Source organism: Melopsittacus undulatus, chromosome 13 (assembly GCF_012275295.1).
Source record: "Melopsittacus undulatus isolate bMelUnd1 chromosome 13, bMelUnd1.mat.Z, whole genome shotgun sequence".
Lineage (NCBI taxonomy): Eukaryota > Metazoa > Chordata > Aves > Psittaciformes > Psittaculidae > Melopsittacus > Melopsittacus undulatus.
In genome coordinates this window covers 2,522,587-2,546,244 of record NC_047539.1, presented here as the reverse complement: position 1 = coordinate 2,546,244, position 23,658 = coordinate 2,522,587, and the positions used below count along the sequence as shown (strand labels likewise).

General features: G+C 35.7%; 1 protein-coding gene across 1 annotated transcript in view; it reads left to right on the top strand.

The window, feature by feature from the left end:
- Nucleotides 1–8,085, top strand: part of BRIP1 (BRCA1 interacting DNA helicase 1) — a 57,780-nt gene extending 49,695 nt beyond the window's left edge. The window contains exons 17-20 of the mRNA XM_031053731.2: nucleotides 1,092–1,204; nucleotides 3,563–3,645; nucleotides 5,307–5,633; nucleotides 6,421–8,085. Coding sequence (XP_030909591.2) covers nucleotides 1,092–1,204; nucleotides 3,563–3,645; nucleotides 5,307–5,633; nucleotides 6,421–7,304 — 1,407 coding nt within the window. The 3' untranslated portion in view covers nucleotides 7,305–8,085. The remainder of the gene's footprint in view (nucleotides 1–1,091; nucleotides 1,205–3,562; nucleotides 3,646–5,306; nucleotides 5,634–6,420) is intronic.
- The last annotated feature ends 15,573 nt before the right edge of the window (nucleotides 8,086–23,658 follow it).

Sequence of the window (23,658 nt, the reverse complement as noted above, 5' to 3'; positions counted from 1 at the left end):
AATTTACTTTCTGGCTGTAAGGATTGAATTTAGAAATTTGACAGGCAATTTAAAGGGCAGAAGTACATAAAATAAAATTTCTTATCCAAATACAACTTGAAAGTTACCTGTCAGAAGAGGTTAGAAGTCTGCTATTTTCTCTCCTGAAGCGTGTCCTTTCACTTGTCAGTTTAGAAAGGTTAATACTGTACAAAAGAGCAAAGGAAAGATCCTTTTTGGTGTAGTTTTATGTTTGTTTATTTAAAATAATAATAAAATTCATTTCCCCCCTCCCAAAAATAAGTCATTCTGATATATGTTGGAACTGTGTATAATGTCCCAATGCAAATTCTTGTTCAGGTACAGATCAGGCATTGTATGTGTAGTCCATATGATTAGAAAGGGGTGGCTGGGATTTCTTTTGCAGTTGATACCAGATCTGCTTTTGAAGCAGGTAGGAGAGCATTTTCAGAACAAGAGGAGTGTGCTCTTTTCTGCCATACGCTGGCCCATGGGCCAGCAAACCTTAGCTGCTGCCTTCGCTTCACAATTAGTCAGGGAAATGTTTGTTTCCAAAGTGCAGAAGGTGATGCTAAGCTAGGAATTAGAGGTGGTGTTGCTGACGTCTGGTGTTTTGGCGAGGCCACTCTGTCTCTGAAGTACACTCTTAGCTTTTGTAGAAGAAGGGGTTATATTTGCTTAACCCTCACTTGAGAAAAGTATGGTCTGGTACCATCAATAGATTAGGAGTCAGAGTTTGTGATAAAGGATAAAGATCTCCATTATATAATTTGCTTCCAGATAAGCAAATGTGACTGTGGTCTAGTATCTGGGTTTTCTGCCTGTGTGAAAGCTTATCCTGCTCTTGCTAGCACAGAGATTTGGATAAATGTGTGGTTGTGTTATTCCATATAAATTACTGGAATAGATCACATGTTAAGAATAACTTTAGAAGGGTAAAAACCGTAGCTGTATGCAAGATACAAAGTTGAAACACTGAAGCACGCTTTACATATTCACTTATTTAATGCATGTTTGGTCCTTTCCCCCTTTCAGAATATTTCCTTTTCAACATCATTATTAAAAAACGTATTTCATTATTTCTTTCTTAGGTTGAATTAAAGAGGAAATACAATGACCAGCACAAAAATACAAGAGGCCTTTTACCAGGGAGTCAGTGGTATGAAATTCAAGCTTATAGGGCTCTGAACCAAGCCCTGGGAAGGTGAGATAAGCTGAACATAATTAAAAATATATATTTATAGGAAAAAAAATTTGCAACACCTTTAGGGATTAATTCCTCATTGTTAGCACAAACGGGATAGATTGGGCCAAAATATCCATATTGCGAAAATCAAGTTTCAGCTGTTCTATACTGGCAATTGTCTGGTTTTCAGGTTGTTGTGCATTTGAACATTGTTATAATCCAGAGTTTTGTTTTGTTTTACATTCAGGATCCACCATCTTTTGGTTACAGCTTTTATTATTTGTAATCCAGATATACAGAAATGAAAGCATTTGCAGAGATAAATAGTTCTTGAGCTTCTAAACTAAACTAAAGTTCTTAGGTATTTTCAAATACACTGATTGTTCACACTCCTGGTGGGCTCAGAGCACTTGTTTGATGTTTAGCCTACAAGTATTTTTGAAAGGGAGAAGTAGCAGGGATTTTCTCAGACCTTTGCAAAAGGTCAATTCAATTATCATGCTCACTGATCTCTTTCCTGGTTTAGAAGAAGAAGTATAGCTTACTTTCTTAACTGAAAACATCTCCCCCCACCTACCCCCAGTCTTATTAACAGGATAGAATTAATTCATCCTGCTCCAACGAAATTTAACATATACATGGATACCCATAGCTGTCTGTCATCCATACTGGCATAGATGCCATGCTTCTGTCAGAGATATATATAGAGGTACAGACACAGATTTATGTATAAAGAGAAGCATTAGCTGGAAGACTCTTGTTATTTGAATTAGATGTTATTCAAACATAATGATATAAATGCAGGCTTAGAAAAGAACTTGAGAGACAATATTCTATACTAGTAAAATCTCACTGTAATTTCTTTTTGTTACAGGGCTGATTTCTTAGATCCCTCTTTGGAGAGTAAGAGCATTAGTTAATTTGTTAACAAAAATCTAAGGACATTGTGGAATGCTAATAACACAAACTGAAGTTTTGTCACTGTGAAATAGGTTTTAACTTAAATCTAGTTTAGTAAAAATTGTTTATTGTATAATTTATAATTTGAATTAAATCATGCTGGGCTAACTTGAATGGACAAAATAGACTTCCATCCTGACATAAATATATAAACTGTGTATAACACTCTTATACTAAACTCTAAACTGAGATATGGCAAAGGATGACAGTGTATGATAACCATTTCCATAAAACTGGAACAATCTACTAAGCTGAGACTGACTTAATCAGTGGATGGGAAGCTTCCTACTGTAAAGATGCCTGGAGGGAGAGAAGTGAGCAAAAGCATGATAGTCTTCAGTCTGGCACTTTTCTCCTAATTTAGTGCTGGTACATGATATGAAGTAACACCAGTCCATGAAATGAAATAGCAGCCTCTGGGAATAGAACAGATGGTGTGTATGGCCAGGTGACAATCATGCTATGAATTCCTGCAGTTCAACTTTTTCCAGAAGTGTGGGATATATCTCCAGTGGGCATAATTCATTTAAACTATGCATTAAAAGGCCATATATTAAAGCAATGAAAAAAAAGAGAAGCTGGAAGAATTCTGTTTAAAGATGCTTTTGTAGCTTATCACAGAGAGACTTCAAATGTAAATAAATAATATTTCTTTGGAGATCTAGCCTTGTAACTCCCATTTTAAGACCTAATGCTGATACTCATGGGTTTATGTACATTTGTAAACATCATCTTCAAGTGTTGTCCTCTTCTTATACAATGGGGATAAACCCTAAACTATTGCTGACAGATTCTTTTCCATATTTCATTTGTTATCACTGTTCCCTAATAATTACTTTTTTTTTGGCAGGCAGTATAGAAATCCAAATAATGTTAAAAATAACATCAGTGTGTGTGAAATGACTGCTGGAGTAGTTCTGTAGGCCTCTAACGAGTGAATTATGAACTCTACAGTATCGCTAACAACTTTGATCTGTAGCATTATTCATTTTATTCCTGAAGAAAGTTAGGAATAATGTGGGTTAGAAACAAAAAAGTGCATAGTTACTTAAAAAACTGCTTTCAGTTACATCAGTCTATTTTCTTTCATACTTTTATAAGTTCTCCCTTCGTTATTTATGCAACCCAGCTAAGAGTGGAAAACAAAAGATGTGGTTTGGTTACTAGCTGAGTATTTGTGGGGGGTATTTTCTTTTTCTAATGTACCTGTTTTCATATAGTAAATTGAGGAACTAAAGGACAATTAAGTCGCTGTGGCTTCCACAACAATTTTGGTGCAAGACAGCAGGAAAGCACTTCCAGTATATTTTTGTATATTCTAGCTGACTCATTGCAGTCCCTGTTGCCTGGTCCCCACGGCTTTTAACAAATGTACTATAATTATAAATACACTCTTTTTTTGTTGCTCACTTATAGGTGTATAAGACATAGGAATGACTGGGGTGCTCTTATTTTAGTTGATGACCGCTTCCGGAATAACCCTAATAAATACATAACTGGTAAGCTGTAAACATCTTTGTAGGAAAGTTTCTAGTATTAACAACTAGTGGAAAATCCAGATTACAGAAATATGGTTCTAGAAATACAGGTGAGGAGGAAAAATCAAAAAGAAATAGATCCATTGAATACAAAATTGTGCAGTTGAAACTGAAAACTCTAAACCTGTATCTTGGTGTTTGCTAGTTCATTAAACCCACTGAAACATGTTGATAGCAACATTCAATTGATTTAATTTCTTTCCCCTTTTGGGTATACAGATAATGATATAAAAATTTCAGTGTGCAGGATTTAAGAATTCATTCTTAAAATGGGACCTATAAAAACACTTAAGGACTCTCAGTCTTTGCATATTAAATATGTATAATGTAGGTATACGTATGTGTGCATGTATATATACGTATGTATTAAAAAATAGTTACTAGGTTTTTATTTGGACATTGGATCAGTATCCAGTGGAGGTATGCTTTCTGCCTATAGGGAGCTTTCATAATCAGGGTTAGCAGTCTGAATCTGGCATTCTGGCTTTTTTGATCAGAACAGATAAAGGTTGTGCCATTTGGAACCACCAAATACTCAATACAGAAAAAGTATTTTCTGTTTGTAATTTTATATTGGCTAGAAATAAAGGCAAATAAAATAAAACATGTCATGCACACTACCTGAATAAAGAAATAATAATACAAAGAATTGCATAAGAATGGATTGTGTATCTTCTTGCCTTGTTTCAAAGAGATAGGCAGGATGATGTAAACAGATAATGTTGCAGTCTAGTCAGCAGGTGGAGCTCAGCTGCTGCAGTACAAGCCAAACTTCTTTTCTGACATATCTGTACTAAAAATACGTTGAAGTTATCTGAGTAAACAGAAGTAACTCATATGGTAATACAAATAACCTAGATGTTCAAGCCTTGGTAAGGTTAGTACTTCAGTACTTTTTCTAAAATGTAAAACTTCACAGAAGAATCAAGTTCTCTCTTGGATTTTTGTTGTGCAAGGTAATTGCTATTAAAAGCATATTTAAATGGTGCTTAAAACTCTTAAAAATCACGGAAGTTACTTTTTACTTCACTCTTGCGTGTTCCAGCACCACCTAAACAGTTATTATATTTGAGACATCTGCTCTTTGAGAATTTTTTGTTATGTAAGAGCATTTTGTATTATGTATCAGCTATTAGGCAGTGTGATTCTTTCTGAATACCCAAGTTACTGTTCCTTCGCCTGAAATAAAGTTGCAAAAGCTCTATTATGTTCCAATTTTTGCCAGTCCCTATCAGTATGATAATAAATAGCTGTCCTCTATGTAAGTTTCTTTTTAATAATTTGTGAAAACAAGCAAAATTAACATCCAGGCATAACAGAATATAATGAAGTTTTTGCAATGCAGCAGTTTGAACTTAAACATATTAGGTAAAAAGGTAACTTTTTTAAATAAAAAAGAATGATATTATTAGTATTACTCATCAAAATACTACCATTGATTAAATCAAGTTCCCAGCCCTGAAAGGAAGACATGCATTATCTTACTTTCATGAGCAACTTAGTGACATCTATGAATCTGTCTGTACATATGTAGAAGTATTTGCAATGTTAGGGTACTGAGATGAAATACCTGGTATAGGTGATGTAGTTTTGTAGTAACAATCTATTTTTTATTTTCTTAGGATTATCTAAATGGATTCGTCAACAAATCCAGCACCATGAAAATTTTAGTAGTGCACTTGAATCCTTGCGTGCGTTTGCTGTAAAGAATCAGAAAAGTACTGAAGGTTCACCAGTGTGCAGTGGTGAATCTGTCTGTGTACCTTCAAACTCAAAGGACCTGTCACAATCCTCTCAGCAGGAGGTGACTATTCATCTGTCACCAGGTGTTCCTGCACAAAGTCAGGAGCAAAACTTGGTTTCAGAAATCAGTTTTGCTACAACCATCAGCTCACTTAGTTCTACAGCAAAGGATCAGCCGAGTAACATCACAGCAGCATTGAAACAAAGTATGCTCATTTCCTATGGAAAAATACTCATTAACAATTTGAAATGTGAAGTTGCATTGTTTTAATTTTGGAAGAAACAAATGTTTTTTGAAATTACAGAATGTTATGGTGCAAAATGATAAGTATTCACAAATGTGTATTAGCAGTGCTCAACCGACTGAAATTAATTGTCATTCCATCTGGTTGTCTTAAAACAGTTGATAATGTTTGATAGTTTTATAGTATGCTCTAAAGTGTTTTCACTTAAGTTTATTTTTCCATTGAAAACTATGAAGATAATTTAAAATATATTTAAAACTAAAATATATTTAAAACACAGAGATTAGCATTATTGTAAGGTGAGTGCCTTGGTTCAAGCTACATCAGTTGTTTAGACAATGCTGTGAGACATCTTGCGTATAATCTTTTCTGGTACCAGCTTTACAAGTAAGTATCTGTTCATTCCTAAATTTTAGGAAAGTTTATGACTCATTCCAGGCAAGAAAGAATAACATAAATTCTGTTAAATAACAGAAGAGCACAATAATAAAGAAGAATTACAGATTTAAAATCCAATCATACTTTATTCTAGCTTTACATCCTCCAGTTAATCTATTCATTTAGTTCTGGTAGTTCATGTGCAGAGATAGTTGAAACATCTGGGCTTTTGTTTGTATTGGATCTTAATGAGTATTTGTAAAAAAACCTGTAAACCTAATATAACAGTGGCAATTTCAGTGTGCTAAATATGCTGTAAATCAGCAGGGGAAGGCATATACAATTAATTAATATTTTGTGATTTTCACAGGTGGCCAGAAAATTACTGTTGAGAGTCATTCTCACCATGTAGCACCAAGAGCAAAACATATGGACTGCACACCCCAAATGCCAGCAAATAAAACTGAGAGAGAAGAAAAGAAGGGTTGGACTAATGCTGATACTATGAAAGAACATTGCTGCTTTAAACCACTGACTTCAACACCTTTGCCTGTAGCCAAGAACTGTGTGTCCACAGCTACTAGCAAACAGAAGAATGTGGGAAGGGCTAGTGAAGTTATTGACGGTGTAAATCAATGCCAGTCATCATTAATTTCAGAACATCAACCAACTGTATCAGAATCATGTTTGGAAACAACTGATTTTTCAATTAAAAATGCTGAGCCTCCACTTGCTGAAGAGCATCCTGATAAGCTACAGCTTCAGGTTGGGCCCCGCAGTGAGTTTCCTTCAGCAGGAGGGAAATCTGAACTCTCAGTGTTAAATGTAGCTACAGAAGCTGAAGATGAGGATGACAGCATCTATTTCACACCAGAACTTTATGATAATGATGAGGTAGAATCTGAGGAACAGAACATCAAACCACTGGTTCCAACCTGTAATACAATTGAGAATTGGATTGAATGTGGCAACCCCGCAGTCACTGACTATCTTTCTGCAATCAACACCTCAGAAACACTAAGTGTGACTAAAAACATGACTGATGATAATGATGGCAGAAGCACAAGTTTACATGGAATAATGCAAAATGAGGGGAGCAAGGACAGTGCACTTAATAATGTAGAGATGAGTAGTGAGATAGAAGCAAAGCGGATAGCACCTCAAGAGATGGACACCAAAAAACACAAAATCAGTCTTTCCAGATCACGAAATAAAGGTGTGTCATCTTTTCCATTGAACAGTCCCAGCACATAGTGACAGCTGCTGTAGAAAACTTAGTGGGCAGCCTTTACAACATGGCCTCACTAGAGAGCTGTGATGGCTTTCTAGTGCTCCTTTCATATGTGCTATTCTCAGACTCAATTTTTTCATTATACTTTTTCAGTTTTCACTGTGAAAGTTATGAAAAACACAGATCTCTATAAATATAACTAAGATACTCCATCCTAACTGTGTGGCAAAAGGGCATCATGTGTGGAAATTTGAAATAGAAGCCCAAGTAGCATTTGACTTGTAATTATAGGCTAAAGAGGTTTGTCTATTACAGGTTTAATTAATCCCCCATTAAGTACAATCAAACAATTAGGGTTTCTCCAAAAGCACCCATATAATCAAATTATGGGTTTCTGCATTTGTTAGGGCTTTTTTTTTCTTCAATAAGAAGAATAAGGTCTTTGCTGATCAAATAGGATGATAGACTGAGCCTAAATATTGAAATAGAGGTAGTCTTCAGTACTGTGTTTCCCTCAGTCAGTTTTCTTTTGCCAAAATGTCTCAGAAACTGTGTAGTAGTAGCAGTATCTGAACATTTCAATCTGATGATGGTGAGAGGCTCCTTCAGAGGCCTTTGTTTTGTTTCAGAAGTTTAGGTTTCTTTCAAAGTTTTCTTTTATGTGATCTGATTTCTTTTGGTCAAATTATGTATTCGTATCAAAACGTGTACTTATTTGTATGTCCTACAGATATGCAATATATCCCAATGTAAATGTGTACATAAAGGTCTTTAAATATTCCTCAGTTTATTTTTTATTTGAAGTGTTATACACATTTCTTTCATTTATTGCAATCAAACTAACCACAATTAATAAAACACACTATGCCTGAATTTTCAATAAAGGGTTGTTCATTTCCATCATATATTGAATATGCATCTTCATACTGTATATGAAGATGCAGGATTTTTACAGTCTTAAGTTTGGTTCATAGGTATTCATGTATTTTGACCAATTGCTAACTGGTCGTTTTCAATAGTTCATCTAAATAATGTTCTGAGACACGGCTGTGCATGTGTTCCTCTCAATATGATTTAAATAGTATCCTTTCTTTACACAATAAGTGCATCTTTATAAAATTAGATACTCTGCAAGAACAACAGGAATACTGTTGAATTTCTTTAACAAGCATTGTCTTACAATACTTAGTATAAGGCATTGGATTAAGCCTTTTAGTATATTGAATCCACATGAGGACCATATTCCTTTGGTTTAGGTTTCCTGGTATTCACTTAATCATTGGATGCTGATGGTTTTGAACTAGTTGATAAGGCAGAAGTGAGCCCTAATGTTGAGAGCACTTTAAACATATAACACATCTAAAGATAAAAATACTTAATTTAGATCTAAGTAATTGATTAAATATCAAGACTCAGTAGGGTGGACACAGTCCTGTTTATAACTGGCTCTGGACTAGAATTGTCTCATATCCCACAGCAAATCCTGAGGCAGCCTGTGGCAGGTGGCTTTGCTGATCAACTTGATCCTCATGAGTCTCTAATAGCTTGGTTTTCTTAAAACAAGTCTTCTATTCCAAACCACTTTTTATGTTTATGTATATCTAAATAGATAATAGAAATCACTTAAGCTTTGTGGCTTGTCTGCTCATCTCATAGACCACTGTCTCTTATTTATCCTTCAGAAGATTTGTCTGTCTTTAAATCTGTAACATTAAAAAAAAAGAAAATCCATCTTCCTTTCCTTATCTGGAGCAGATTGTTCCTTTCTTGATCTTGTGTTGCATCTTACTTTGATTAGAAATCCTTTAAGACATAGCCTTCTGCAAGTCAAAGACTTTGCATTTTTTTATCTCATGTAATATAAAATTATTCCTTTATCGTTATTTTTTAAATCATGTATTGAAGTATCAGTATTTGGCCTACTAGACACTAGATTTTTCTAGTATTTTATGAGATACTAGATTTTCCAGAAGTTCAGAAACTCAAATCCTGACCATACCAGTGTTGCTTCAGACAACTGATGGATAATAGTCTTTATGTTACTGCTGGGTATTGGGGTGATATGGGGTGGACAGTTTCTTTTGGTGTAAAGTCTGTGAATATTCAGTTTTAGCCTGTCTTTATACCTAACTATGGTATTTAATACGTTGATGGTAAGTATGTCCTTTATTTCTGTAGTTAATATTTTTATGATGATTCCCAGTATTGAATTAAACTGCCAGCCTGCCAATAGAGGGGAAGTCAGTGTACCAACTTTCCTAGAGCAATTTGTTTGGAATTCCCAAATCTATAAAAGCTAAATTCTTGACACTTCCTCTCATATTTTGATATTATACCTATGTGATCTCTTCTGTCTAAAATAATCATAAAATCTTGGATTTATTAAAGGATTGAAAGTTCAGAGGCAACACAGACGAAGAAAAGCTGCAGTTAGGCACAGTTGCTACACCTCTGAAAGAAAGGTACCATGCAGATAGAATACAATACCATTTTAAGTGGCTGCTGTTGAATGTTAAGGTGCAAGGGAAATAAGAATAATTTATTATGTAATCTTTTAAGTGAAATAATACAGATTAAATATTTTATTCATGGTCTGTATGGTTTGCTCTAGATCTTTACGATTTACATGCTCAATAGATACCTTTGTTTCTCATGGGAAACAAAAAGGCTGAGTGTTTTCAAGTCCTGTTAACACAAGTAGAAAATGCAGATACGGACTGCCTGCAGAGTGCAGCTCCTAACTCATCACAGATGTGATTCCCCTTTCAATATAAGCAGTGCTTCTGGTTTCTGGTTAGTATGTAACTTATAGGGCAGGATTTGCATAAGTGTAAGAACACAATCACACTACAACTCTGGAAGGGTTGGGCACCTATCACCTTAGGCTCCTTTGCAAAACTCCAAACTAAATCTTTGATAGCCTGGAGCTTTATAAACTATAAAATGCCTCATATTTTATATGACAGTATTTCTATTTAAGTTAGGTTAAGTGTTAGCATGGTGGGTATTTTAATTATTTGCTAATATAAATTATAAGTATTGATTCAAATAGATTTATTTGGGTATTTCAAGTAGTATATTTCTTTGAGGCAGTTTTGATACATTTCTTTGTGTTAATGCTGAAGTGCTTCAATCTGCATAGTTACTATATGCAAACTAGTATTTGCATGAATTTGTATGTTGTCTTGTTAGAAGGAAACACCTCACCAGCCTTGCAAGAAAGGACTTTATTGTATTGTCTGTGGAGCTGAAATACTGCCAAAAGCAGAGGGTAAGATCTCTGGAACTGGTCATTTGTTTCAGGTTAGGAATGATAGGATTTTTAATCCATCTTTTTCCTTTTGCACTTTTGATACTCGAAGGAAATTTTAGAGTAATTGTTGAATTTCTCCAGTGGATATGGGAACTGGATCCATGACATACTAGAAAGGCCCTGGAGACTTGCAGAAAATCTTTGCAGGGGGAGAAAGAGGGACTAGTCACAGTACCACAACTATTTTTACTTGGCATTTGGGTGGAAATAAGTTACTGTTACTTATTTCAGTGAAAATAAGTTACCCTTATGGCATATTTCTGTTGCTTGATTCAGTGTCCTGATATAGTGACCTATCTTGAAGTACAATGGGAGTCTGACTGGTATTAAAGAGTTAACTGAAGGCAACTGCTCCTGGCATTATGGAAGGCTGAAAGAAATTATTTGTAACATAGTGGCCCATTCATTGGGAAATGTTCCTTCTAAGGATTAGGTGTTAATTTGCTACCGGTTGCTGTGAGAAGTTTGCTAATATCTTGGCACTGTAGCTCTGTGAATCTGATACATGTCTTAATGAACCTATCAAAAGTTTTACTGAAGAACTCTGTGTTCACACTGTTGTTCTTCGAAATGTAACCTACCTTGTATTAATTTAGTTTGGGTTTTAGTCTTCTGTAACCCATTTTACAAAGTGAGGGTTAGATGTTCTTGGAAGTTGTCTCTGTGGTTTTGTAAGGCACTCTAATTTAGGAAGGTCTAAAAGCTGATAATGATAGTAACAACTACTACTGTTAACAACTGCTGCTTTTAAAAATGCACTCTATCTTCAGGCTACTGTGCCATGCCAGGTAAGAACCTAATTGCAAAATGCTCTCATCAATTACAAAACCAATTAGATATAGATGCTTAATGCACTTAACACATAACCCATTGTTCTCCAGGAGAATTTAGTGGGGATTTAACTGGTCCTAGGTTTTGCAGATCTGAAGGTAAGACATTTGCTTTTGAGTGCCTTGCAAGTACATCTCAAGACCTTGAAAGAAAGCCAGAATTTTTAGGTGGTGGTAGAAATGATACAGAGGTTGAGATGAAGAGAAGTGTGTGTTAGACACAGAGCGAAGACCTGTTTCTTGTGCAGTCTTGTTTATGGCAGCCCCTATGTTATGAGACCCTTGAAGGTCCTCTGTCCTTTCTTAGGATCCCTTTTACTGCCCCAAAAGCTCATAAAGGGATAAAACAAGCATGGAACTGGTAGGAAAGGAATTACAGTAGCCAAAAAAGAAAAAAAAAGTCCCAAATAACCTTCTCAAGTCATCCTTTTCATGCATATAGTGAGGGAGGCCAGGCTTGGTAGGCTGGAACCAGGTGGTAGTGGCTCATGACCGCATTGTGTGATGTAGCCGAGCTGAACATCAGATCAAAGCTAGACCAGAAATTATCTGGATCAGATGAAATCAAACAAAAAGAAAGGACAAGTCTTCTCTTTCACAAACCAGACCTGAGCCCAAGGGAGTGTGGGAGATACCCATATTGCTTCTGGAGCTATTAGGGTTACATACCAGCTAGCAGAGTCCTTGTTGTCATTGCAGTAAAGGAAGGCCCAGGTGATGAAGGCCACTTGTTGCCTCTGTTTTCACACAGCAACCATAGTGTATCTCCTTTAAGACTTTTATAATCTTACCAGTCAACTTCATTTCCTTAACATTGATCTATAAGTATCATCATATCTTTGCAATTTGATATGTAATCTGCAAAATAGAAGCACTATGGAATTAAATTAAAGCATTCTTTAATGCCTACAGTTGCCAAGGTATCCACTGTCAATGGGAATTTTTATGGTGTTTAAACTGAATTTCAGATGTCAGTTGATTGAGGAAAGTTAAAAAATCTGCCACAGTTTGGAGAAAATGAAAAATAAATGACTTTATTCAAAGTGGATGCAAATTCTCTGGTCAATTTGGGTGTAATAACAAGGGGAAAATTATCTGCTGAAAAGTAAATTTTTGGACATGTTAAAAAATTTAAATAAGGCCTTTTTCCAAAGTCCATTTACCTCCATAGAAGTCTTTTCACTGACTTCAGTGGGTATTGGATCAGGGCCTAAATTACCATCTTGTAAATGTGGAAAGTTTGTAGTGCATTCAGACAGTACTGTATTCAAAAGCATGTGTACATATAAGTCTTATACCCCACTTTTTAAATTATAGGAATTTTGAGAAAAGTTTGCTGCAGTAATATTGAACTGAGAATAATCTGGAAACTCTTCAGAAATACTAATACAAGAAGTAAAGAATCCATTAATAATTGTATGTGTGAACTAGATGCCAGTTCAGAAGATGATAATATGATGTTGATCATCTCAGATGCTGCAAGCCTTAGTCATCTGAAAGAAACTTTGGCAGTTTATCAGATGCCAGTGAAAAATGAAGGTAAATCTTACTGATTACTGATAAATACCACCTAACATTTGTCAAGTCCTTTAGCTTTAACTTCACAATGCATTGGTTTCTTTCATTTTCTGCAGAAGCTTTTAATTTTAGTATTGTGTTTTATCTCTTGATCTGTGAAATCTCCTATGGAGTCAACCAGTGTGAGTGTTTTGCCCCAGTACTTCTTCATCTCCAAAGTAACACCATAGAAGTTTTCCAGATATTTTTAATAGAAAGCCTTTTTAAGCCAAGAGAAGTATGTGAGCTTTCAAAAAGACTATAACCTGTCTTTCTGTAAATTATTATGCGGAGAGCATTCAGAGCTGTTCTAAAGCTTTGTTATTATTGTTTCCTCATTAGGAAATTTCCTCCTTGTAAGAAACCTTGAATACCATGTTACAAATCATGCATTCTACCTGTTTACTTTTCCTGAGTGTAGTTGCTGCAAAGACTGTTTTTATCATAAAGTCTTGGTATTGACTTTTGCCCACCTCTTGATCAATAATTCTGATTCTATTTTTTTGTGTCATCTTCATTTCTTCGCTTCACTACATCTTTGTTGATGAAATATTTTGTCTAACAGTGCTTTGTTGCCACAGTGTGGTGGTTGAGTCTGAATTATTCTGTAACTTCCACACCTTTGCATTGCTCCTACTTATATTTCTGTAAGTTTGAAGGAAGTCTGATACCCAGCCATTCTTTACTGGATATGAATGAAATGCTCTGGCCATTTGCTTTCTCCTTCAAGGCCATCATTCTGTTTCATAACTTGTTGAAAGGAACATTTTGCTTCTTAAAGCAAATAATTTTTTTTTCTTCCATGAAAATATCTGATCTTTCAATGATCTGGTATTTTTATGTCCTCTCTCCAAGGGTTGTGAATGTTTCTGAAAATCCCAGGAAAGCTTTGAAAGGTGAAATGAGCATAGAAGCGATACTACCATGCAGCAGTAGAAGCTTACTGTCCAAGACACAGCATTTGGGCAGAAAGCAGATAAATAGCAAAACCATGTGGGTCAGTGGGTTTTTTTCAGGAGTCTGGAAATACAGAAGTTGGCAAATGGGATATTGACAGTGGTACTGGGCCAAGAAAATATATACACTTCTTTTCTCGTAACTGGGGTATTTGCAGGACTTTTACAGCCCTTGCCTTTGGCCTTTTAGGAAGTTGATGGTAAGATTTTTCCTTTGAGATGCTGTCTTGTTCAGCCATCACACTGAGAGGGAGAATTGGTTGATACATAAAAGGAGTGCCACACACGATTACTGTTGACTGGAAGCAAGCAAAACTCTTCTGAGATCTGCTGAGCTCTGCATGTTTAACACTGAGGATGCATACCAGTTTCCCCTCTGCTCCAAATTTCTCATGTCCTTACCTAATATTCTGATCAAAAAGAAAAGATAAGGATAATGAGAACAGAATCATTTACATTTCTTATAACACATTACAATCCATGAATTGAAGGCATATACCCTGCAGCTCCAGTGGCTGAAGCAGGACTCTGCAGAAGTAGTGTGTTCAATATGAAATGATTCCAGATGTCAGGACATGAAATGTGTAATCCTTTAGCAGCATTCAGGTGGCAGATATCAGAAGTACAGTACTTACTTTTGTCCGTATGTGGGCAATTCTGGTGTTAGGATGGCATAGTTAATAATAGGTGGATTTTGGCACAAGGACTCTAATTTAGAAGTTGCTAGGTCTGCAGAGGTTGGTAAGCATTCCTTACCATGTTACTTTCTTGGTAAATAAGAACATTACATTTTGAAATGTGAAGTGCAACTTGTGATCTTTTATCTGTTTAAAAATGTCTCTTGATGCCTATATAAAGTACTTTTTCTTTCCTTTTGAAAGACTTGAATGCCAGTTTATCTTTAAATGCTGTTTGGAATGAGAAGGAATATTCTCTGACAAGTTACTTACAATGCAGGAGCTGTGTCATTCAGTCAGTTTCTCCATGTCCTTTGATAGGAGCTGAGGTTATTCATTTCAATAATAAAGTACAGTCTCGGGTAAGTCAAATTAGTTTACTTTGTACATTGAAATGATTACTGAATTATTTGTATCTTAAATATTAAAGTACTATTTTTTTAAAAGCTAGGATGAAAATTTTATTTTATCTATATGAATTGTGTATGATTCATCTAATTTCTACCATAGGGATTTGAGTTCAGGTCACTTAATGTATTTGTAGTTGTCTGTACTTAATTTGATGCAATGCCTATATTGAAAGGGATAGGAAAGTAAGCAGCAGCTATTCATGTCTTTCATGAAAGGAATACCAGAACAATACATATTTACACAAATTACAGAGCCAGACTTGAACTTTCAGACATGTAGTTTTATATTATTTCTGGCACTAAAAAAATACTAATCAGACCCTGATGGATGAACATGGACAAGGTCTAAAGGAGTCAACTGCAAGAATTTTTTTTATAGGTATTGTATTTCCAACAATTTTTGCAAACTAAATTCTTGATTGAACTCTTTGAAAGCTATGTGTATTTTTATTGTACTCTTAGTTCCTTAGTTTTAGATAAAGACAGAGGGTGAGGCTCCATCCTGAATGAGCTATGCAGGTAACCTTAGGACACCTATGCCTTTCCTCAATTTTCCCTCATTTGTACTGTGGATATAAATATAACTGAATTTAATTAGATTTTTGAGACTAAAACTTTGCCAAAAACTGAGTACGATCCTTAAGTTTTGAAGTGTGTCCATCATTATCTACTGTACAAGCTATTTGAAATGCACTATATGACAATGAGATGATGGGACAGTTTATGAAGCATTACTTGCCATGAGAGTTGGAACTTCAAACACTATTACTAAGGTTTCATGGTATTCTAGCATTCATTTTGTATCAAAGATAATGAAATATTGAGTGAATTTATACTGAAGGAATAGGAAATAATAGGATCCTGTGTGGTATAATGAAATTGTTTTACCTTCTTAACAGTCTTTTTCTGTACATTTCAAACAAGAGGCTCTGTAACACTGCCAGGAAATCAGCAGCATTGTGTTCCACTTCTTTGTTGCTTCCCATGACTGGCTGTGCAAACCAACCACTCATCAGTTTGAGTCATACTGCTTGGATAGGTAGGCAGTTGGAAGGGTGAACTGGCTGTCTTTCATCCCAGGTGCTTCATGCAGAAATGTGTAATCAGCTGGTACTGGGTTTAAAGCGTTGTGCTTTTATTAGTATAAAACAAACAAGTGTTATGTTCTTAGCCTACTTGTAGATTTAACTTCTGTTTCTTTAAGCTAGAAAGACACTGTTGATTGTTTCAGGTTTCCTGAAGAAGTGCCTTCCTTTCCTAGTCTTTTCTTATATTCTGTTTCTATCCGCTAGGAAGAAATCTCAGTAAACTTCTAGGCCTAGAAGAGCAATGAGGCAACAAGGCCACATCTGGCTTTGGAGAGCAGTTCTGAAAGCTAATGGCTTTCAGTAGAGATATCTAATCTGTTAATGCATGTCTGTTTCAAAGATGGGCTTGGGGAAAAACATATCCCATCATCTTAAATAGACCCTTGAAACAATTGTCAGAACTGGCATCTTTGATTCAGATCTGTTGCAAACTGTGTGACTTATGTCTAGATTACTATGCCAGATGACTTGAATGTAAGAGTTGTGGGGATGAGGAAGGAAACTACTGTTATTTTGTGTGTGTGTGTGTGAAGATAATGTTACTTAGGGCGGTAGAATGGACTGGGGAGGAATGATGGTAGAGGTAAATACAGCTTTGATTTTATCACCTCCTTGCTTTAAATCAAATGGCTGTTTTCTATAATTAGGAATACATGAATGCAAATGAAGAGATATAGAATGAGTCAAAGGAGTTTAAAATGATGATTTATTATATACTATCATATATCAGAGCAAACACATATGCATTAAAGTGAAGAAGCTGTGATTAAGTCAGTTTTAGCTCCCAGTTATGTTCTTGAATACAAGATCCTGCTGTTGTTGAGCAATATATTTGTAGAGATAAAATCAGCATTGTAGTTTATAGTGCTGCCTACCCTGTATTAAGTCATGCACACTGTCATAAGGTATCATGTGTCATCTTAAATTACTTTGTGTTGTGTGCTGTCTGTAAATCAAGTACAGTTGGTTCTGGAAGGCAAGGAATTGTTCCTTTAATAGAAATCATATTGCTATAGCAAAGCAAGCTTAAAATAGAATCATTGGATTTAAGGTCTGTAATTTACTTCTAGATTTGGTAATCCTTTAAAGAGGTGACACTATTTTCACCACTGAATTGTAAGGCAAGATTAACAAATCACATTTTGTAAATATATTTTAACGTACTTTTCATCAGTTAGGCATTTATATGAAAAATCAGGGGTTTTCATTTACTGCTACAAATTTGATTACATCATGTAACGTGTTGGCCACTGACCTAGAAACCTCCATTAACATATTCAGTCTTGGTGGAATCAGTGCTATATAAACTAGTATTTTTTATATTCTTTCAATTACTCTAAATAATTTTATAATCCTGTTTGCAGTAATTGTTGTGAAATGGTAACCACTTTAGACAGTACTTGGCTACTTAGAGAAAATGTTTTGGTACCATAAACGTAGAGGACTGGGGGTGCTTTAAGATCTAGCTTAGCTAATGTAATAAATTGTCTTTCATATGTTAAAAGGTGAACGAAACTGACAATTAGATTTTTAAACTTATTAAGGAGTTGTTGCTAGAACTGATTAGACAGTCAGCTGTTGAGACAGTAGCTTTTATATAACAGGATATTGTTTTGCTCATCATGTTACCACATTTGGCAAACTTTTATCTTAATGCGCCTATCGGGAATACCAGTCTGACCTCAATCTGAGTAAAGCCTTAATAGTCGACGTGAGGGATGCTTGCAGGAGGTGGCACGGTCATTCTCGCAGACTGTATATTTGTTATCGCATGTTAATCAGATTCATCATTCTGTTTAATAAAGATTTCATCTGCCACGCGAATGCATAATCGGCTATGTCTGAGTGACCATCTTTTGTCTTGAGCAGATTGCTAAAACTGTATTAAGCATCATTAGACAAAAATGACGACCTTATTAATTTGTCCTTTATGTGTTTTCCAGCAGATTGGACCTCATTATTATGCAAACACAGTACACAGAGCAGCACCAGAAGTAGCTCATTAATGTTTCTTTCCCTTAGTAGGTAACAGATTATTATTGTGAAGTGTGCATGAAATAATTGCTAATTATGTGCCTGAAATTGTACAGTGATTGTCTGTCTAGATTTTTTTGATATGGTCTAAGAGCACTGTAGAAGGCCATCAGGAGTTCCAGGTTAATAGTACCAAAGTAAGGAAACCAGAGGAAGTGAATCACAAACCATGCATTTTATCACATATTTTCCTGCCTGTGAAGAGTAAGTAGGACAGCTATGGATTGCTTTGTAGTTACCTCTCACTACGCTTCTTATTGTGAAAGAAATGATTCTCAGCTGGCAAATAATTTAATAGATATGTCCATTAAAGAATAGATACAGGAAAGTTTGAACTATGGACTATTAGTAAAAATCCTGTAGATTCTGAAATGGTAATTCTTGAGTTAATGTGGGTTCCTTATTTAAACACCACTAAAATCTTACATATTTGCAAATACTGTTCTTTCTGTCATGTGTTTTCCCATCTACATTTGCTTTTCTTACAGGCTCTGTATTCAGTATAATTCTCCTTAAGATTTGTAAGGATGATAGAAATTACATGTTAGGATTTGGCATTCATCTGTAGCTTGACAACTTTGTGCTAAGGGTGTAATTGGTTTAAGCTGCTAGCGCTTCATACTTATCCGTGGCGCATCTTCTGTAATCTGTCTGCCACTGTGGCTGATAAGACTTGGCCACAACTGAAGTTTTTGCAGTGCTGGAAATAAAATCCTGATCCATTAAGGGTTTGCATGGATTTAGCTTTATAATCTGGTTTAGAAATTGTGAGTGGTCAGATCTTGGATACAAGCTGTGCTGTCGAAAAGATGCCGTGAAAACCATTACATCAGCTTAAATTTTCTTAACATTAGTTTTGTTGACAATATAGCCCAAATGATATAGCGACTATTTCTCAAGAAAAGTATTTCTGAGTGGCAATTGTTGGAACTAGATGATCTTAAAGTCCTTTCCAACCCTAATTGTTCAATGATTCTATGATTATATATTAGCATTGAAACAGGTATCTTTGAGAATTAGGAGGAGAATAACATTCATGTAAAGGCCCCTCCAACCCAAACCATTCTATGATTCTATCTGACATTACTTACATCTGGTAATTTTAGAGTTTAACTGCATCTGGTTGGTGTTAAATACTTGCTTATGTCAGCTAATGCCATCATTTAAATATAGCGGTGGCTTCATCCAACACAAATTCAAATATTATATGCTAGCTATAAAATATTCTTTAAACATTTCACATGTAATAGATCATTACCCAGTATATGTTAAGGACAGACATATCTTACACTTCTGAAAAATCAATGTGAAATTGTCTGCAGAGACCAGATTCCCTTTCCTGCACTGTTAGCTGCTGGGCAAATGGATATTTGCTTGCTAAAACACTTGACTGATACAAATACAAAATAGTTGGTTAGGCTTTGAAGAAATAATTATTTTCTTTTACTTGGATTATTTAAAATGACAGGGAATATATAGCTCTGAACAGGCACAGGGATACTGTTAATTACAGAGGTTCTGCAACCATGATTGTCAACATTTGTAATAAATGCTTTCAAAACTTGTAGTGATAATACGGCATACACTGATAAGTATGTTTAAATGCAGTACAAGTGCCTATAAAGACACTCCTTTCTTAAAAACATGCATACAACTTGCAGCTAATTGTTAAATCAAGCTGAAAAGGGTTTGTATCTGCAATAGTTTGACACTGCACTTTTGCTTCACAAACTGTACTTTTCAGTTCCTATGAAATGACATTCTCTGCTCTGCACTTTTTCCCTCCCAGCTACTTTGAGGTTAATTATCTCTTTAGTTACCAGTTTTAACCAATTACCACAATTAGATCTGATCTGTTCCTTTCAGTGGGTGATTTTATTTCATACGGAAAACTAGATCTCCACCACACCATTTCTTGAGCACTTGTGTGAGGCTTGTTGAGTATTTCCATAAAAGCTGTACTGACAGGCCAGGGGATATTGGAACTTACCTGAGCTTAAATGGATTAAATGTTTTCGGAGAATCCCTATGCACACTGTCAGAGGGGAAGAGCCATAAATAACCTTGGAAAAGGTCTTTTGTGTTGCTTCTTTCTGCTGGTGCCAGAATCAATTGTCTCCCAGGAATTAATCTGTCTGAATTGCTTTACTTGTGCTTGACACTGAATGTGATTATTTGCACTTGGCCAAAAATGCATTCATTCCTTCTCTCTCAGCGAGGGGAAGGAGATCCTCACTGTGGTCATTGCTGTTTTCCGCTGACATTGCTGTTTGAATTGTGTGGAGTGCATTGAAAATACTTGCAGGCCACAGCTACCCTTCTCATAAAAAGAATGTTTGGATGCTGTCAATATTGTTGTTTGCTGAAGATGAAGCCTTATTAAAGAAGAAAAAAATGGGTTTATAACTCTGGGAGGAAGGTAGATGATGTTTCAGCAAATGTTTCTATGGATGCTAGTGTGTACCATGTTTCATTGCAAGTCTCCATAACCCTGTTTACAGTATTCTTTGATAAGGCTGAAAGCTCTAGGTGTGTGACTGAATTTGTCATTCTTTAGTTCATTCCTTGAGAGCTATATTTAAGTGAAACTCAATCCTATTAAGTGAGAAATACCTGACAACCTCTGAAAGCCATCTTGCAGTTGCTAGCACTTTTGATGTCTTCTTTTAAGACCTGAATTTATTGAATAATAGTAAACTATTGAATAATAGTACCAGATACTTAAAAGTTTACTTATACAAGTGCATATTTCCATGGTCACTGACAAGAAGGGATAACTCTTGAGTAACTACTAACTAGTTAAGGAGTGTGTTGCCCCATAAACCCGGTACAGAGGGGGATGCAGAAACTGGCCTGGAAAGCACAGGAATGAGGCCAACTCTTAGATCATAAAACCTATTCTTTCTCTGGATATTCTCATGGTATAATTTATAGTCTTTACTCAGTTTTATTTTTAAATTCCAAAGTACCGTTTCTTCTCTTTCTACAGTTTAATTCTCATTAATCATAAATGTCTTCATGCAAGATATTGTTAGGAGGGTGAATAAGAAGATACATTCTGCAGAGTTTTTAGTAGGTTGATGACAGCTACATTTCTTTCTCCTCTGACAGAGCTTGCTGAGTGTCAGAAGATGTTAGACACGGATGAGAAAGCTGGTCAGCAGAGGTGCAATCCAGACAACAGCAGGAGTGATTGAGGGGAAGCCAGTAAATGCACTATGTTATTTTTCTCACCTGGAAGTATAGCTTTCCTTTGTTGTTGAGGTCAGGGACAATTGTACAGGTTCCCTTAAGTGTTGTAGGATGATTTCATACCATCTGATATGGTATGCTTTTACCAGGAAGATCTCTTAGTTGAGGATGGTTTTTATCATTGATGACGGCAGAGATTATTTCCATTTAAATGTAGCATTAGATCCATAACCTTGTGCCTCTGTGGCTTTAGGACTGTGATGTTAAAATGGACTGGTCTGGGCACAAGCCTGATGGGGGTGCATAAAAGCATCTCTGTTCATGGGGGCTGCTCACAAAGTGGTCTTCTGAGAAAAACTACATACAGGAGAGAAATAAGAGTTAAAATATATATAACTACTTTAAATATTTTTTAACAAGATATTGAAAAATACAGGAAACAGAAACTCGCCCAACATATATTAAATTTCCCTAAAGTGCTTTGACAATCACCAGCACTGTGATTTATTGTCTGTCTGGCACTGATAATCAAGTGATCTTTCATCAACCAAGGCCAATGCTCACTGAGGTTGTGAGTGACAAATGCAACAATTTTGCTTGCTTCCTTTGCAGTAGTGCTGTGTTGATGCAAAAATAGAATAAGCTTTTGTGTATAAAAACTCAGGTCATCTCTGCAGGCAAAGCTGGCTTTGAAGGCAAGCCTGAGTTGGGAAGTTTCTGTCCTTCCATTACTCCTAGGTCTTAATCTGTGCCTTGGTCTGTTCCTCTGCTGCGATGGGGCAATTCTTTAAGAAGCTGCATTGCAAAATGCATCTCTGGAATGGTTTGGATTAAGAATATTGCCATTTCTCTGGGATTATTTTTAAACTGGATCATTTCAGGCATTTGATTTGTGGTATAATTGCACAAATGGTTTTTATCACAAAAGTGAGATCTGGGACATGTAGAAGCAGAAAGTGGGTGTGCTGAGAGCTGGAGCTTGAAAGTTATGGAAAATGTACAGTAGCAGCTGCTGAAATTACAGATTCCACATTCTGATTGTTTTATATTCTAATGAGCAACCCTTGCTGCAAGCTAGTATTTTTATACTGATTATGTCAGCCACATAGTGCAGCTGCCACTGACTCCTCAATCAGCAGTAACAAAACCCCTCTTTGTTATCAGTATGGGAAATATCTTGGCCATTGTGGGTGTGAGTTCAAAACAGAATAGCAATCATGCACAGGCAAAATTAAAAGCTCCACGATTCATTGACAGGAGTCTAAATGTTGTCTATAAATGACTATATTCGAGTCTTTTTTAAATTTGTACTTTACCTTGTTGCATAATTGAAGTATAGATGAAGTAGTTAAAGCATCTGAATGCCACAGAACTTTTATTCATTAGATGCATCTAAACTGCTCATCATTCGTTTTGTACATTGAACTCACCCTTCTTGTAAATTTCCATTCTATTATAAAATGCTAACCTCCAGTCAAGGTAAGCACGTTTGCAATTTAACTTTTATTCTTAAAGTGAGTGTACTTTCAAGTAGTTTGACACTTAAGTTTACTAAGTGATAGCCATTTTTCACACTTTAAGAGCCAAGTGGTTGTAGGAGAATGAAAGAGGGAATTAGATTTGTTGCAGATGTTTTCTACGTCAGCTACCCCTGGGTTCTGTGAGCCATTCCCCCTTTCTAGGAAAGTAGAATAAAACGGACCTATATAATGTGAATATAGTATTATAGGTTTACCTAATTAAACTCCATGGTGTGTATCAGACCAGGCAGACTGTGGTATGAAGTGGACAGGGATATTCTCTGTGGTAGTTATGTCTGGCTAGTTTGCTGTAGGAATTCTAGTTTGGGAATTTTTCTAGTTCTTAAATTGCAACCATACAGCACTAATATAAGGTTAGGGGGGTGGAAAGATAGACAATTACGATCATTCTTCCATGGTTAATTTTTATATGGTATTAGTTATTTTTATTGTTTAAGTTCATAGTTTCTTCATATTGATGGAATACAAACATTTGGCCAAATTCTTTGCTTGAAGTAAGTGGAGCCAAGGACAAATTTGGATTTCTCCTCTCTGAAAGTCTTGAAATAATAATAATAATTTAAAAAAGAAATGGCTAAGATTTTAAAGATTTTTATGGTGTTTATAGATAGATGTGTGGCTATACAAAGGTTTAACCATGTCTTTCTTCAGGGAGGAACAAGGCTATCAGATAAAACAATACCTCAGCACATTTGAATTCACGTAAATCATACGTGACTCCAGACATGTTTGAGCTGTCTTTCCTATGGCTTCCTAGTACAGAGATGGAAAAAACTTCT